The 18502-nt window shown below is 38.7% G+C and overlaps 1 protein-coding gene across 23 annotated transcripts in view; it reads right to left on the bottom strand.

The window, feature by feature from the left end:
- Positions 1-18502, bottom strand: part of TPK1 (thiamin pyrophosphokinase 1) — a 324434-nt gene that overhangs the window by 52654 nt on the left and 253278 nt on the right. For all 23 annotated transcript variants that reach the window (XM_040547189.1, XM_040547200.1, XM_040547187.1 and 20 more), the window contains one exon: positions 12756-12867. In XM_040547189.1, the coding sequence (XP_040403123.1) occupies positions 12756-12867 (112 nt within the window). The remainder of the gene's footprint in view (positions 1-12755; positions 12868-18502) is intronic.

Raw genomic sequence — 18502 nt, 5'->3', positions numbered from 1 at the left:
GTTGAAAATGGCATCAGAGGAGGTGTGCCACAAAACTGGCAGAGAAATTCTGGAAACACTGGTGCAAAACCAAGATTGACAAACAGCATGTGAATCATTATCCTGGCAAGTTAGAAAATGGCATAAAATGAAAAAAAAAATAATTTCATAATAGCTAGTAAAATTCTTCAGGAATTCAGCTGGGACACTAAAGTAATTCCTGTAGCGTTAAAAGGAATACAAGTTAATCTCATGATTCACTGACAACAATGTTTGCCTGAGGTATATGAGATGTAAAATTAATTGCCAGCAGGAGAGGTCCCAAAAATCTGTCTTAAACATTTCAGGTCTGTTGTAGAACTATACTAACATAAGCATGTAGGGTAACAAAAACCTTCATGACAGAACAAGTGGCACATGCAGTTTCTGAAGAACCAAACTGCCTTCCTCGTGTATGCTGCAAATGAACAATACAAATCTCTACATATGCTCCTAACAAAAAGCTGTCTTTCAGAGTACTGCCAGTGTTGATCTGCAGTTATCAAAAAACTGGTTGCAGGCTGTTGGAATGTTACAAGGTAAACACATCAACTCTTTGTGTTTTAACATAAAAAGGAATGATATTGAATTATTCTTCTACAACTAAGATTGTGTTGATGTTAATATTTCATTCCAGTTCATGACATGATGAAAATTTTCCCTGCTCTCTAGTGAGTTTCTTGCATTGTTTGTATAAACAGTCAATCTGGACTGAATTTTGATCTGGATTGAAAATCTTGCTCTACGTATGGCAGACAAAGCCACAAGAGTATGGTACGTTTTTAGCATTGTAAAAAAAGCAAACACACAAATTCACATCCACTGTGGTTGATTCACGTAGTCCTGAGTGTCTTGTTCTCTTACAACTCTGCAGACGTACCATATTCTGGTGCTTTTAGCAATTCCAATGAAAAATTTACGACTGTTTAAAAAAACCTGGTACGTATCCAGAACCCTTTTCTTCCAGAATTCTCTCATGAAAGATTTACTAGCTGCATGGATCTGACAGCTGTATTGGTAGGAAACCACATCTGTTGAACTACAGGTAAAGGAGCCACATGCAGGAAATATTTGAAAGTCATTTGTCTTTCCGTGTCTCCATACTTTGCCCAAACAGCAAAATCAGGAGGAATTCATGTAAATTACTACAGCCAATCAGTAATACATAAAAAATATGCAGAGCTAGAAAAGAAAGTTTTATAACATTAGAGAGTGAGAAGAGATATTCAAATGGGAACCAGCACTGACAGCTAACCCTGGAGACTGAGATTAAAGTTGCTATCACCTTATTTTACATATAGAAAAGCCACTTCAGGCATTTTTGAAGGTTATATCTCCCGCTGCAGAGTTTGACTTGTAGTAAGTACTTCTGCCCATGTTTAGCTTTACACACTGAATAATCCCCTTTTATTTCATGGAACCAGTCACATGTGTGAAAATACATGGAAGACTAAGTCTCCTGATAAGTCAGGGGGTTCAGTTATCCTAGTTTAGTGAAGGAAAGGACAGAAGTACTTCCAGATTACCATACTATTATTAAAGACTGTGTGTTTTTTCCATTAATTCCACAAGCTCGGTATTAAGCTCTAATGATTTCATAAAACATGAATTCTTCAATATACGTTGGATATAAAGACTACGGGAAGATAAGGTGAGCATGTAAGGGTTTTATAATAATTATTTGAGGGATAAAATTTGAAGAGATACTTGTTTGTATCAAAGCTATTCATAAATTACAGAGGTCAACTGAAGCTCATCTTATTCACAGAATGGCTTGGGTTGGAAGGGACCTTAAAGATCATCCAGTTCCAACCCCCCTGCCATGGGCAGGGACACCTCCCACCAGACCAGGTTGCCCAAAGCCCCATCCAGCCTGGCCTTGAACACCTCCAGGGATGGGGCATCCGCAGCTTCTCTGGGCAGCCTGTGCCAGGGCCTCACCACCCTCTGAGTAAAGAATTTATTCCAAATACCTAATCTAAACCTACCCTCTTTTACTTTAAAACCATTCCCACTTGTTCTGTCACTACATTCCTTGATAACGGGTCCCTCCCCAGATTTCCTGTAGGCCCCCTTTAAGTACTGGAAGGCCACTGTAAGGCCTCCCTGGAGCCTTCACTTCTCCAGGCAAAACAAACTCAACTCTCTCAGTCCTTCTTCATCAGAGAGGTGTTCCAGCCCTCTGAGCATCCTTGTGGCCCACCTCTGGACCCGCTCCAACAGGCCTATGTTTTCCTTATGATGCTGACCCCAGAGTGAAACACTTTACTCTAGGGGTTAAAGGTTAAAACGTCTTAAATCACACAATGGATTGCCTCCATGCCAGACATGCTTGATGCACCTTACATGTGTGTTAGACAACATTTTTTAATTTAAAACTTTTCTGTTTGTTACAGAACAAAATAATGTAATACATAGGAAGAAAGCATGTTTTTTTGTGTGTTTGTGTTTGTGTGTGGGGGGGAGGAGGAGAGAGGTTTGGCTAAATTTCTTGGAATGAAATCTAAAATTTGACATGTAAAACAAATGCAAAACTGACCATGCTTCAACTGCAACTGACTAGATTGAAATGACTATCTTCAATAGTAAACCCTGTAATTATTATTATTATTAAATGATGACTGGAAATATAAAACCTGATAAAAAAACTAAATGTTAAATTTTAAGCTACCATTGTCTGATTTCAAAATACACTAAGGAAATAACCTGAAGAATACTGATTCATTAATGACACAATTTTTAATTCTACATTATTTTCAGTACTTAATCCAGATTCATGACATCAAAGCTTTCTGTAATTATGTTCTTAAGCTCTATCTATGCTTTATACAATGGAAAAAAAACCTCCAATATTTCTCTTTATAACCATTTCCCCCCCCCTCTGTTTCTATAAGCAAAACAAACCATATCGTTCTTTCCAACTCCTTTGCTTTAAATCAAGAAGCAAGCTCCTGATGAGTGTTCACGCAGCTGATTAGAAAATTATCTTACAAACAGCATCATTAAGTGGCATGCCAATCAGCAGTGATACAGTGGTATTGCTGGTGCCTGTGTAAATTATAGAGTAATGCCTTATGCTTGGGAAACCTAAACGTACAATTCTGAGATTTCTTATTGGCAATTAGATTATAAACGCTGTGTTCTAATGCTTAACAGCATGAGAATATATTCATCACATACTGTATTTGTAGAATACAGAAAGGAAACAAAAATCCTAATTGGAGCAGACTTTATGAAGAAGCTGTTATGAAGGAACCTCCAACACTGAAAGCTTATAAAAGACAAAGCTTTTTTTGACAGGAACCTGTCAGAGAAAAATCTATAAGGACTATAGGATCTCTTGAACTCTATTCCACCCCCAATTACTTGGATTTACTATTTGTTTTACAACATGTACCACCACCAACATAAAATATATTAAAAATATTTGGACTTGTTTGAAAGGTGTCAGTGGTTTTATCAATAATTTATTAAATACAAGAGAAAGCTTCAAAATATAAAAAACACAGCAAACACAGCTACCACATACTGACCTAGACTTGTGTTGATACGAGGTGACACGCTACACGCTTACCTGTTAATAGTTCATGGACTCACATGCACACACAAGATGATTCTTAAGAAATGCCAAGATTGCAAAGTCATAGACTTGGGACTTATGGGATGCCAGAATTAAGGTTTGCCTGTGAAATTTTAATTCAGGTTCTTCAGCATTCATCCTTTAATTACGCACTCACATTAACCAAGTGGGCCAGACTCTTTCAGTAAACAGTGTTTGCTGAACTGACACATTTCAAGCCCTGATTCATTATAGGGCTTTATGCCTTATTTACTGCATAGATTTAAACTGCATTGAATGTGCGCATATTAAAATGCTCACAGACGTCTCTGTGGTGCTCAGTACAACAGGACTGATAATGCCATTGCACCTGCTCAAATGCTCCAGAGCAAAGGCACAAATTAATGACAACAGTGGGTGTCTTGGAGATGAAGCCACGGGTTTCATTTCTGAGTATCCTGTGCTTTGCAGGACCAAGGCAGAGCCCTCAGAAACGTCAGGGTGCTGAGCACCCCACTCAAGTACTGTGAGAAACAAATGTCTGAGATGCATGTTGATAATGCACTTGCTTGGAGTAAAATTATAGACAACTCTTGAATTGGTAGCCCTAAGAACGCAAGTGAGAGAAAGTCCTTCTTGTTGTTCCTTCTTGTTTTTAAGTCAAATGACTAATGCCATCTCTCGTAATTGGATCAATACCCAGCAAATCTTGTGGACAGGCATGTATCACCTGAGCTGACCAGTCTACTGACAGCAGAAGTAGGTTGTTATCCCTGGACAGCTGTGGAAAAAGAGGGATTACTACAGCAGAGAAATAACAAGACAGAAATGCTGTCCTCAATTCAGGGTTTCAAAAGCGAGTATGTCAACTGTCTACTTAAAACACCCGTTTTCATTTTCTCAGTCTCTGTGTTCATATCTTCCCATATTTTGATGTTATCTGTCCTTCCTTCTCTCCAAAACATGTCTCTACTCCCAGATGCGATCTCCCAGCATCCTGGTTTTCCCTCTGTTGTGGTTTAGCCCGGCTGGCAGTCAAACACCACACAGCCGTTCGCTCACCCTCCCCCCTCCCTCTCCGGGATGGGGGAGAGAAACGGGAAAGTGAAGTCTGTGAGTTGAGATAAAGACAGTTTATTAAGACAGGGAAAAGAATAACAACAATAATAATAATAATAATAGTATTAATAGTAATAATGTGTACGAAATAAGTGATGCACAATGCAATTGCTCACCACCCGTTGACCGATGCCCAGCCTATCCCCGAGCAGCCGGCCCCCCCTCCACCCCGGCTAGCCACCCCTATATATTGTTCAGCATGACGCCAGATGGTATGGAATACCCCTTTGGCCAGTTTGGGTCAGCTGTCCTGGGTCTGTCCCCTCCCAGCTCCTGCTGCATCCCTAGCCTGCTCGCTAGCAGGACAGAGAGAGGCTGAAAAGTCCTTGGCTTGGTGTAAGCACTGCTCTACAACAATTAAAACATCAGCATGTTATCAGCGCTCTTCTCATTCTAATCCAAAACATAGCACCCTGCCAGCTACTAGGAGGAAAATTAACTCTGTCCTAACTGAAACCAGGACACCCTCTCTGTTTCTCTTTTCTCGTTCCCTTCCTGCTGTTGCCCTGACTCCCCCATGTATATGCACAGCCCAAAAGATGCTGTAGCAAGACATGTATGTATCTATTAGAAATTTGTATTTTCCAACTCACCTGGAAAAACAGATTTGCTTAGTGGTCTGTAATTGGTATGTACATCTAAAATTAATAGTTCCAGAACACACTGATTACAGTCAGTTGTTACTGGCTGATTAATTACACATCAGGATGCCATAAACAACTCACAGCCAAAACATAACTTTTTTGATGTATTCAACAGTCAGTGATGGCATCCACCAGACTTCCATCCTCTCCAGAACTTCACACCACAGCAAGGAAAAATCTACCCCTTCTTCTTTTCCACAAACATCTAGTGACAAAAACTGGTAGAGAAAAAGGCCCCTCAGAAACAGCGTGTGATGTATTTGTGAAAGGTGCAGCAAATGAAGAATTGAGGTATAGTAGAGGGAATGGAACTGCTTGTCATTAAGATACAGTAACAGATCACTGCTGAGGATTTCCCCCCATGTCATGTTTTTGGGGAGAAGAGATAAATCACATACACTCGTATCTACTAAATTAGAAAGCAAGAGTCAGTTCTGCTAACTACATGAACAACCCCCCAAAAATCCAAGTATCACGTTTGTTTGTTAACTGAGCCACCACAAACAAATACATCCAATTTTTTAAAAAATACTTCTAAAACTCTAGGAGATGCCAGACATGATTGATTTCTCCTCCTACTGGTCCTTGCCCTTTTACAGTTCTGCAGAGAACATTGGGAACTGGCAATAACTCACCACACGCCTCAGAGAGCTTTTTTGTGTTTGGAAATCTCTCGGCAGTGTGACATTTACATTCATTATGGCTGATTCTGGGCATTTAAATATGAAAACAATTAAAGCATATTTGCAAGGGATATGACAAATGAGCATTTGCAGTCTGGCCAATTTTTCACTGACTTTCATTCAAATACACCATGATGTTTCATCTTTGCCTCTGCAATTGTCCAAATGAGATGATTTCCCAATATCCATATGGGCAGGTTGACTGATGAGAATGCCTTTAGAATTAAATGCCTTTAGTATAAACTCAAAGGTCTCTTTCTTGGACCAATTCTGTTTCTGCAACTACTGATGAGATTTCAGAGCCACCACTGAAACCCATAGAATTACCGTGCATTCACATCAATCTAAATGGTAGCTCCCTGCAGAGCTCTCTCTTCCCCAGAAAGGTGCTCAGTGTTTACAGTTCCTACCCTTTAGCAGCAGCAGGTTGTTTCTGATTTTCATGTGACTTTAGTATCCTTACTAATCAGCTGCAACTGAAGAGATGAGGACTATCCGTACCAAAATTGGTCTGAGTCAGTGCACCTCTTGTTTCATATCTCCAGATCACATTTCCATTAGAAGAAGGGACTGAAGTAAAATGGGGGATGCAAGGGAAAAAAAAAGTGTTTTGCTCCTTTGACAATCTTCTCACCTCTATTATTAATGATGAAATTAAATTGTGCAGTTGCAGTGTGCCGTGGCAACATAGCTAGAGATAAATAAGTGCCTAGAGTTTACTTCAGGATGGTCTTGGGCTGTGGAGAGCCATCTGCTTTGTACACAGCTATGATGGAGAACTCTTTTTTTTTTTTTTTTAAATATATATTCCATTCCCTTCCTGGCAATTACTGCCTGGCACTGTTCTATGGAAGGATCACATATACACTTCCATGTCCTTTTAAAGAAGGCTGGGCTAACCTTAGTGCTGGTTTCTGTTCAGATCCAGAGTACACATGAATCTTTCTGTAAGTGGAGTCCTACATCAGTAATGTCTCCAAACAGTGTGATCTGGAAGAGCACGCAGGTTTATCATGTTAAAACTGCTTTTCCAAACTGAATGCCAGGACCCTGCCACAGAAGAGCTGGAACCAAATCTCCCTTGCACTAACTCCAAACATTTGTTGAAATCTATGGAAATGGACTGAAAGCGTGACAGGAAGAACCTCAGGAGATCCTCACCTCAAGTCCCTTCACAAAGTTTGACCGAGGTTTTGAGCTGCTGTCCAGGACAAAAATGCAACTACAGCTTTAGGGGCTAAGCCCAACTGAGCTGTGTTCATCGCTCCTTTAACGTATGCCAAATGATCTTTTTGGTTCAAAATCATTTCATGCAATGCTAAGCAATGCCCTCACTGTTGCCTTTGCTGACTTGCAGTAACCCAGTAGGATGCCAGGCTGCCACCATCAGAACATCTGCTTTGTTGGAAAAGTATTTCAGCAGGCCTTGCCTTGTAATAAATGATGTGACCCTGGAAGGCAAACAGCAGCACTCCTGCAGGCAAATAGCTTGCAAAAGATCAAAAATGCCCAAAGCTTTGGGAGCAGCAGCATCACTTCTGTCACTCTGCACTACCCAGGGTCTTAGCGCTGCAATGAATAGGGAAAAGATAAATTATCAAAGCTCTGCAGACAGATCCCAGTTGATGGACTGGGAAGTCTTCTATCAGTGAAGAATGAGAAGAGAGGGAAGGACAGGAAAGCAGAGGGGAACAGTGGACAATTCAGCTGTGAAGCTTTTTCACTTTGCCACTGAAAATGGACCTCTTCCTGCAAGTGCTGCTTAGTTTGCCTCACTTAGAATGAACTGGGGCAGCAAAGTGTGCCATATACACTATTTCAGTTATGAAACAGGTTAGAGTGCTTACAGAAACAGCTTTGCTAGATGCATAGATGTTCGTCTTAATTTATTGCATTTTCCAGAATCGTCCCTCACCCTCTGACTTTTTTTTTTTTTCCTTAGGGAGTTACTTCTTTTCTTTCATCTTTTAGTCTCTGCCTTTCTCCTAAAACATAAAAACCCACTGCTTTTGCAACCTGTTTGTCCCATCTGCAATGCCCAATGTCAACACAACCCCAATGTAGTGACAAAACAGTGCAAACATTTCACTTCTACTAACAATGTAAACAGCATCAAAAGGATTTTGAATCCTGTTTTTCTACCTGTGAAGTTAGTTGTCAGTGGATGCTCTGCTGCTACAGTTAGAGGAAGAAGGTCTTGCTCCTGTTGTTATTGCTATTGCCATTTGAAGTGAAATGACTGGCATTCTTTTGAATGGCAGCATTTTACAGCAATTTAACTTCCTGCCTGAAGAAGCCAATTTGCATGAAAATTATCTGGAAAGCGCAATCATATACACACACATATATCCATATGGTGATATTTTCAGTACAGGCATGACATACAGCATATCAAAGGCCAGAGGGATGAAGAGTAAATTAGCTGGTGAGATTATTTTCTACAGTAATTTACTAGAAAAGGAACCATTTCCGAGAAAAGTCTACCATTACCCTCCAACCTCTTCTATGGTGAACACTGAAGCTGATTTCTGCCTTCATTCTCATTCAAGTTCCATGAAAGCACCACTAAGGACCTAAATAAGCATGCTGGGTAATTCTGGCATTATTGGATTTTTCTTTATTTATTTATTAGGCATGGGAGCTGTTATCAGCAAGCAGCCAGGTGAGTCAAACCAGACAAAGCATTATCTGATTCCTGTGCTGTAAATCAGATTCTAATAGGGAAGAGATCTGTATCCCTTTGGGAGTGGAAAGAATATGTTTATAATGTGTTCTGAATGTGTGCTGCACAATAGCAAGTATGGATAAAAATATTTTCTCTAATCAATTTTCCACTTTATTCTCCAAGTTCTTTCACCCATAAGATGAGAACTAAAATGAATGTTCTGTTTTTGCCAACTAAGACATGCATGCATAAAAGCGTGCATACATGTTGCATCCTCACACAGAAACACAAAAATACTGAATTCTGCACTATTAAAAGTATAATCAAGACATCAAGTGCATTTGTTTCTGAGCTGGCAGAATAATTTACAGATCTCAGGTTTATCTAATTCAGCCATTAAAGTGAGAGCCTTGGTATCCTACTTGCAACCCCAATACAGCTTCTGTCTTAGGCATTTATCCTTGTCTTTTTCTATTCAGACACTATGAAGTCTCATGACAGCACCTGTAGATTAGACACAGATAACGTTTGACTACCCCTTGAAGGTTTTACACATTTTAATCAGCAGAGTAATCCAGATATGCTCACAGAGAAATCTTTGTTAAACATTAAAAACCTTGATGCAAAGCCAGCTCTTTCTTTCACTGCAGTGTTATTTGAATTTTGAGTTGCTGGAAATTATTGCTTGCAAAAATGAGGGCTTCCCTCACACCTAACCTATCAATTTTTGACTGTTCAGACAGAACCAAAATTCTGAAAATAGTTTACAACCAAGGAACTTAAAAATATTTTGAGGACTCAAAAATTAGTTAAAAAAAAAACCAACAAACAAACCTAACTTGTTAGATCACGTTCTATTAATTCCATGACAAAATGGGGAAAAAGGCTTATCATATCATATTTGGATTGAAAATTTCTCCCATGATTTACACACCAAAATATGAATTTATAACCAAATCACTTTATTCACTGAGGTTTATGAAAGTATGTCATAAAAATGCCATTAATAAGCAAACAGGGAAAACACTGCTGCTCCCAGATGTCAGCATTAGTGCAGATATCCAGGTCAGACTTCAATGTCTTCTCATTCCCTTTTCTTGCCAGATGAGCCTTCACTTCTCTCCATTGCAAATTACAGGAGGACTAACAATTTTATAAGTAATAGCAGAAGGCAGCACAAAAGCCAGGAACACAATGAAAGCTAATATCAAACTTACATTATCTGAATATAAGGCTTATTTACTAAGAAAAAAATTTTGAGTCACAATTAATGACATGCTCTATTTGAAATATTGGTTTCCCTTTTGAGGATGCAACTACACTTCTATTTGTTTCATCAATATCTGAACAGTAACTTGATTCAAAATTTGTATTTGGATGAGTAAAGTTTAGCTCCAGTCACCTGGAAACAAGATCAATTTCAGGTTGTAATGGCTTTGGTGTCTCAGATAAATTAAATATCTTCAAGGAATACCAGATTATTTTTGGTTTTATTTATCTGTGATGATAATGCAGAGAAATAATTTCTTCATTTACAACCTGTGAGAAACATGAATACTGAGTCTGAAAGTATAGCCTGTAACAGGATGCAGTGTACACATCACTAAGGAAAACATAGTAAATGTTTGAGGTTTCCTCTAAGTGATGGAGAACAACAATGACTGGGAGAAGAAGGGATGGTGGTGTCACGTTAGCACAAAACAACAGTCACTTAAATACTTTTTTTTTGTCTTCCAGAAAAAAGAAAGACCGAATTAAGTGTAATAAAAATCCCAGTAGGTCTGTATCTAGCTATGCCTCTTAGGAAACCAAGGAAGTCTAATACAGCATAATTAGAATGCTAAACATTGAAGAAACTGACTTCTCAAGCCAATCCTAGATATGAACTGTTACTACTTTTTACCACTGCACCTCGTTCCCCTCAAACTGGTACAGGTAGACTAGTAAACCCTTTCTTCTTAAGGACGTGTGAAAAACTTCGTTTGAAAGAACAAAAATCTCTATTTTTTTGGTATAGGGTGACATTTAGTTTCAACAGACAAAGGCAAATCGTGATGTCAGGAGTAACAAAGCCATGTAGTTTGTGATAGCAGACAGACCACCTTTAAAATTACCGTCTTTCTAATCAGCACCTTGTAAAACTGATTAAATTTATGACATTAAACTCCAAAAAAATCTGATGTATCTAAAAAATAACCTGTTTTATAACTATTCAATTAAAACCACAAGAAAGGACTGTAGCCCCACAGAGTCCACCAGATTTTGATCCACAGCCTTTTACAAAGTGATAAAAGCTTCAAAGATGTTCTCTTCATTAATATAAGGCTGGTTTGAGCTTCTTTCACCCCACTCTGCGGGGCAGACAATTCACTGAGAAATGGGTAGTCCGTCAGTGCAACTGGGCATAAAATTCATTGCACAACAGGAGAGGAGCAGATGAAGATTCAGTAACTTACTTGTCAACTATACTTATCAGTACAAATGAAAATATTTGACTTTTTCAACTTAAGAGAACTGTCCCTTACACCATACATTTAGCTCTCACAATCCAGTTTAAGAGAATAAAAACATCACTAGCCAGACAGCTCTCCATCCCTCCATCTGGCAAGTCTCTCATATCATGAAATTAATGCCATATTTGTATCTTTCATCATACTACTTAATTTCACATACTCAAATCCTCCGTGGAACAAGACACTCCCCAGACTAACACACAGGCTGCTGGCCAGCACAGTGGGTAAACCTCAGATTAATCATCTGCCAACAGGGGCAATGCTCAGCAAACTGTGACAACCATGTGCCCTTTCTACACTTTCTACATGGAATAATAGCTCTAAAGTCTGGCCATGTACAGCAGACCGCAAGATCAGAGCCTGAAAATTACTGCTTTGCTTCCCTTAAGTTCTGACGAATCCCTATCTTAACAAAAATAAATAAAAAATAAATAAATAAAAATCCCATTATTTTCTTCAGTAAATACAGCCTGAATGACTCAGTGTGGGAAGAGAGAGCAGGTGGATGATTATATCTTTTTTTCTGTTTGTCAAGAAACTTCCTTTCTCTACAGATAGATGTCCCAGTTCCAGACCAAACACGCTTTTCCCACTTTAGAATGAGAAAAAGAACCATAGAATCACAGAATGGGTTGGGTTGGAAGGGACCTTAAAGATCACCTTGTTCCAAGCCCCCTGCCATGGGCAGGGACACCTCCCACCAGACCAGGTTGCCCAAGGCCCCATCCAGCCTGGCCTTGAACACCTCCAGGGATGGGGAATCCGCAGCTTCTCTGGGCAACCTGTGCCAGTGCCTCACCACCCTCACAGTGAAGAATTTATTCCAAATACCTAATCTAAACCTACCCTCTTTTAGTTTAAAGCCATTCCCCCTTTTTCTGTCGCTATAGTCCCTGACAAAGAGTCCCTCTCCAGCCTTCCTGTAGCCCCCTTTAGGAACTGTCAGGCCGCTCTAAGGCCTCCCTGGGGCCTTCTCTTCTCCAGGCTGAAAAACCCCAACTCCCTCAGCCTGTCTTCATAGAAGAAGTGCTCCAGCCCTCAGACCAGCCTCATGACCCTCCTCTGGACTCACTCCACAAAAGAAAAAGATGTAATTATTCAGAGCTGACAAAAAGACAATATACATAAAGCATTTCAGGGGAAGTGACATGGCTTTAATAATCAGTATCATGTTATTATTTGTCTGTTTTAACTTCAGGGCTTTTAACTAGGAGTTAGGCACTTGCAGCTTCCCCTCCCTGGAGAGCAATGTATCAAGATGGTAATGTATCATGACCCCAACAAATGCTCTATTAAAACAGCACAATGACTCTCAAATGGAAAACACATTTCTGCCTGTGAAATCTCAGTTTTAAATATAACTCACTTTTTTTTTTTTTTAAAGTTCACTTCTAGAAACAAATGGCCTGTTAGGGATCCAGTGCCATGCTCTGCCTTGCAAACACCCAAAGCCCTTCGGCACTGGCGAGGCTGGCATAAAGGCTGGGTTGGCCAGCGGTGTGGAGGCATGCAGCTGTGACGACAAGCCCACCACCTGTGAGGCACCCGACTTACTGAGGTTCCACCTGAGGCCGGTGGTGGTGACGCTGTCACAGGGGTTCCCGATGGGGATGAGGCCGCACCAGGCGCCTTCCAGTCCCGTGTCCACTCGCAGCTCGTGCTTGCCCTGCAACACAGAAGGGCCTGAGGTCAGTGCAGAGTAACATGCTTACACAGAGTAATAACAGCCAAGTGAAGTTAAGACACATTTTTTTGTGTACACCTAAGGGAAATTCAACTTGTACCCATCATTACGGCACATATGAGAAGTGGCAGCTATGAATGACAACAGGTTTGTGGCCAAGCTTTTACAAAGTACTCAAAGACCCCAGAACATCTTCCAGATATCAGCATATAAATAGTCCCAGTGAAGAGCAGATAGTGGAAATCTTCCACAGAATGGAGAGAAAATGCTAAATTTCAGAGTCCTGGCACAGTTTTTATTTTAAGAAACTAATTTGTTTATTGTGACTTGCTACAACAGCAAACGAAAAAAAGTGACGAGATCAGTGGAAAATTCATACTCTGGTCTTTTCTGCATAGGTAATTCATTCTTTCAAACAAACGTGAGCTTCATCTGGAGGAAGGTTAAGATTCTATAGAAATATGGGTTTCTTTGGGGTTTTATTCTCTTGTGGATCCACAGGCAAGTTAAATCCTTGAGCATGTCTTTTGTACACAAATTCTTCATCACTACAAATAAAATCAGATCTGCCTATTTTTCAATCTACCAAAATAAAAAAAAACCTCTGAACCCCAATGCATTATTCAGTGAGTATGTTACTAAGCAAGAAACCAAGGTCTTATAACAAAAGAAAAAAGAAACAGTTGAAGAATAAATCTCATAAACATCCAAAACAGCAAAAATACTTTCTCACAGATTTTAATTTGGGGAATGTACTTAAACTTTTTTATTTGTGTCCTGTCTGTCCTCTCATAGTCTCCTTCCAAATGCCTCTGCAAATTTAAAGTCACTAGTTAGAAAGTCAAGACTGGAGGCAAAGTATCTTATTACTGAGATGCTGATATCTGAGGTGTTTGACAGATTCTTCTGTTAATGCCAAATGCATTATGAAGAAACAACTTCAATACATGTCATGCTCTCAGTTAACAAATGAACCTTGGAAAAGCTGTCAATTAGGGAGTATTGGATTGCATAGCTTACGCCTGTTTGATTGTTTGCAGGGCAACATGAAAACCAATCCAATATCATCTATCTTCTCAGGGTGTCCAGCTTCATGTGGTGATGAGCCATGTATTCCTATAGTGGTTGTGAATGCTTGCCTGCCAAATTCAGAGGTGTAACAAATTCAGGCTTGATAACCTTTTAGCTGTGCAATATGCCATGCTACTTCTTTCCTGCTGTATGGAGAGAGGAGGAAAAGGAGAGGAGAAGTACAAGTGCAAGCTCTCTCATGAGGCAATCACAGATATTGTCTATAACGATGCTGCCAATGAAGGAGAGAACAAAGGAGTAGGATTGTCTGTTCTTGCTGAATGTACATATTGCTGTTGCTCAGGGTTATTTGAGGAGAAAACTCACTGCATTCATCTATTAAAAAGAGAGGTAAAAGTAACTGGCCCAACAGAGAACCTAATCAAGCTCCGTATTACTCAAAACTGTGCCTACCTATTATTAACTTTGCATTTTTCATTTTCTGACATTTTGGCCCAGCTTACTGAATTGAATCCGTATCTATAAGAAATTTATGTAGAAATCTGTCTTTCTGTTCTCAAGAAATAAATCTTTAAAACAAAAGATGCCATTATCAGAGGCTTGCCAATATCCAGGATTGGATTAAGAGTCTTTCAATATTTGATACTTCCCTAAAATGCCATTTCACACTTCCTCATGATTATGTGAGAATCTTGACTTCCTTCCCTAATAAGGCCAGTTTCTAGCCCTCAACAGTAATAGTAATTTCAAACTAGGAGCCTAAAGGGCTAAATCCAAGCCAGCAGGTAGGCAGGAAATAAAATATTAAAATTCAGATTATTTTTGTAAAAAAACTCTCAGCTGTTAAGCCAAACTCATGGCTTGGGGATTGGTTTACTGTTATTACACAAGACAGAATTTAAGACTTTTATTTATTTAAAATAAATCAGCAAAGGACCTTATTATTATTGGGGACAGTGGGGACAGAAACCGTAAATGATCATTGGAAAAAAACAGACAAACAAAACAAATGAACATCTAATTTTTGCCAAAAAAGATTAACAGCTAATGCATTTGTCCAGTAAGGCTCTAAAGTCAAAGCACTGCAAGTCTGCCACATGGCAGGGGAAATTAGGTGCCCAAGCTTATCTTGGAGTTTGCAAATACAGATCTTTCAACCACAGAAGATGGAACTGTTATTTGCAGGAGAAAAGGAGGTTCAGAACTTGTAATTTGCAAATACAAGTATTAATTTGTTCTATTTAAATCTCTGTGTTTAAAGGAACAATTATATACTGGCACTTAAAATATAAAACTGTGTTCAGTTTCTGCAAAACTCAAAGTTCCAAAATTAGGATTAAAAAAGAAAACCAAAGTCTGACTAAATAAATCCCTTGCCCTCCTCAAGTGTTTTGTCTCTGCAGGAGGTAACTGAAATATTTTCACATTTTAACTTAAGAATCAAATATTACCATGTTTGAATGTTACTGGTGATAAAATAATGGCAAATAATACAGCTGCATTGATTTTTATCTTATTAAGTCAGTTTTGAAAAACATTGATCAATCGTCATTATTGATTTTTTTTCTTCATTTTGTCTGTCATGCTAGGAAATAAAATCAATTTCTAAGTTCAGCAATAAGAAGAAAATGTCAGAAGATATTTTTAAGAATATTTCATCCATATAGGTTAAACCTTCTGTTTTGATCCCGATGTCTTCTGTTATAAGAAAGCATTTAAATATTAGTGGTTAAACACTCCCTCACTCCAACATTTGTTGCTGAGGAAGGACTTAACACCATAGTAGTTCTCTGTCACATCTCATAAGTCAAATGAATAGAAGCCTGATTGCAAAGAACTCATATACCTAACACTACCATATCTGAGACTGTAACACACTAAAATCCTTAGTCAAAAGCTTGCAAGCTCAAAAGCATGTGAACAACATCAAGACAAATGCTGACAGATGCTATGTGTGCTCAGGTAGCCTGCTGGCACTTCATGAAAGTATAAAGAAATGACTTATCCAAGTGCTTTCCAGACCAAACATATTGCAATAAATGTATACTATAAAATAGATACCAAGTAAGAAAACACAATGAAAGAGAGAGATAATGGGAGCTGATCTCCAGTAGTGCATTCTGAAGGGATCTAAAGGGGAAAAACCTGGAACCTGGCAGGTTAGAGCTGGACACAGAAGAGAGGCATCAGACCAGTTAACAAGATGCTGAGGAGGAATAAGGAGTCAATATTAAATTAAAAAAAAAAGGGGGGGGGAAGAAAAAAGAAAAAGAAAGGAAGAAAGGAAGGAAGGAAGGAAGGAAAAGAAAGAAAAAAAAGAAAGAAAGAGAGAAAGAGAAAGAGAGAAAGAGAGAAAGAGAGAAAGAGAGAAAGAAAGAAAGAAAGAAAGAAAGAAAGAAAGAAAGAAAGAAAGAGAAAGAAAGAAAAAGAAAGAGAAAGAGAAAGAAAGAGAAAGAGAAAGAGAAAGAGAGAGAAATAAAGAGAGAAAGAAAGAGAGAGAAAGAAAGAGAGAAAGAGAGAAAGAGAAAGAGAGAGAGAGAAAGAAAGAAAGAAAGAAAGAAAAAAGAAAGAAAAAAAGAAAAAAGAAAGAAAGAAAGAAAAAGAAAACAAGATATTAATAAACAGATCTTGGAAACTGCTGCAGGACTAGGAGAGGTGAAGTGCAATGGGGAAGGAAAAGGAACCAGTCACACAATTAGAGGACAAACCAACCTTACTCCAATTTTCAGGCTGCCCTGGTAGTTTGTCCAGTAGAAATAAATCTACTGAATAACTTAACTCATAAAAGTCATAAGTGGTGTATTTTCACCTGTGTCTACTGTGACATCTGGGGCAATGGAGAAACAGGATTTCTTGAGATCTGACCAACAGCTCTAAGATACCTCTTCCACTAGCTAGATCTTGTTTTCCATAATCTTTCAATAAAATGTCTTTTTATACCAGCTTTCTTTCAATGATTACTCTATAGATGGCAGCACATGCTTGAAAACAACAACAACAGCAAAAACCTAAATACAGATGTCATAGTGTTACCTAGGGAAAAGGCAAAAACCACAATCTGTTTTAGTATATAAACATCTGGGTGCAGAAAAAGTTACCGGATAAAATAATCAAATGGGTGGAAATTAACACCGTCACCAAGGACTGCAGCAGATTGGAGGAGGAAAGAAACAAGGATGAAACCAAGCTGAGAACATTTATCTTAAAAATCAAATATCATGATTGGCAATAAAAGAAAAATAAAGTTTCAGAAATATTTCTCCTACTCATTAGTTGTGCAGGTGCTTGACTTAACAATAATAAAAGTTTTTAGGCTGAGATTCTGGGCATGATAAATACAGCTAAGTTTCCCAAAAGGATGTATTTAAGAGCTATTTTATTGTAACCCTAACACAATGCCAAGTTACTATTACATGCATGCTACTCCCAGCACATTATCTGAGCCAACAAAACTTTTTGCTACTGTTGAAATAGAAGTATCCTCAGCTCCAGTGAAAACTCAGAAGTCTAAAAGCTCTTGTGTATCATATCAACGGCTGCTTAAATCAATCGAAAACCCAGCAAATTTATTGTACTTTGAAACAATATTTAAAAATTCTGGACCCGATCCTGCTGACACTTACTATCTTATGCGGGTAGTGCTCCTGTACTGAAAAGGATGGGCTCGAGAGTATCAGTTATTTACAATACAGAGCCCCATTAATCCTACCCTTCAAGAGGAGCACTTCATAAAATGACAATTCTACAGTGAATAAAATCCCAGGCAGTACAGAGAGAATAAATTATAATCATTAATAGACCCAATTAATGAACACATCTGCTACAAACCAATTTATGACAAGGGTGTAGAAAGAAATCCCTGTGGAGGTAAGTGCCACTAAAATGAATAGATTTACTATACCCCAAGGTTATACATTTAAGAGGTTGCAACTGTATATCTAATGTACAAATTATCCACAAAGAGCAAACGATCCCACAGTCTTACACATTCACACACTTTTCCTAAAGGCCTAGTAAAAGTCTCCTGAGAACAAACTTCTCATGTAATCCCAATGATGACACGTTTTAATCAAGCACATGAGGTGCATCCTCTGTTTGCCCATTACCTGTTGCAGCAGGAGTAAGTAAAACAACTCTCTACTTTCTATCTTTCGCAGTCTAGCTTACATGACTGACAAGAAAACAGCAATCACAGGTGCAAAAATGCAGAAATATATGTCTCTGGAGACGGCAAGCTGTTAAGACTGTCAGCAGCATAGACACTGCTAACACACACACAAATGAAGGGATGAAAACACTTTATCAAGCAAATAAGATATCTGGAAATACAAAAGTTACATTAAAAGGGAGTTTTAGTGGTTTCATTTCTCTTTACAGATATAACTTAAAGACTGAGAAATGCCATAAATGCTTGTTCCTGTTCTCCTCTGAATGCAATTGCAAAGAAATGCTCATTCTATTGAAACTTGTGTTGAAAAACAGGTGGAATTCTACATTTTTTTCAGTCTGCCATAAACCAATGCAAAGCACACCACAAATGCAGAGTGAAACTCTGATAATCAAGAATGGTCTGGACGTTCTTTAC

This window comes from Cygnus olor, chromosome 2 (assembly GCF_009769625.2).
Source record: "Cygnus olor isolate bCygOlo1 chromosome 2, bCygOlo1.pri.v2, whole genome shotgun sequence".
In the NCBI taxonomy this organism is placed as follows: domain Eukaryota; kingdom Metazoa; phylum Chordata; class Aves; order Anseriformes; family Anatidae; genus Cygnus; species Cygnus olor.
The sequence above is the reverse complement of the archived record's forward strand: the minus strand, read 5'-3'. Positions and strand labels throughout refer to the sequence as shown.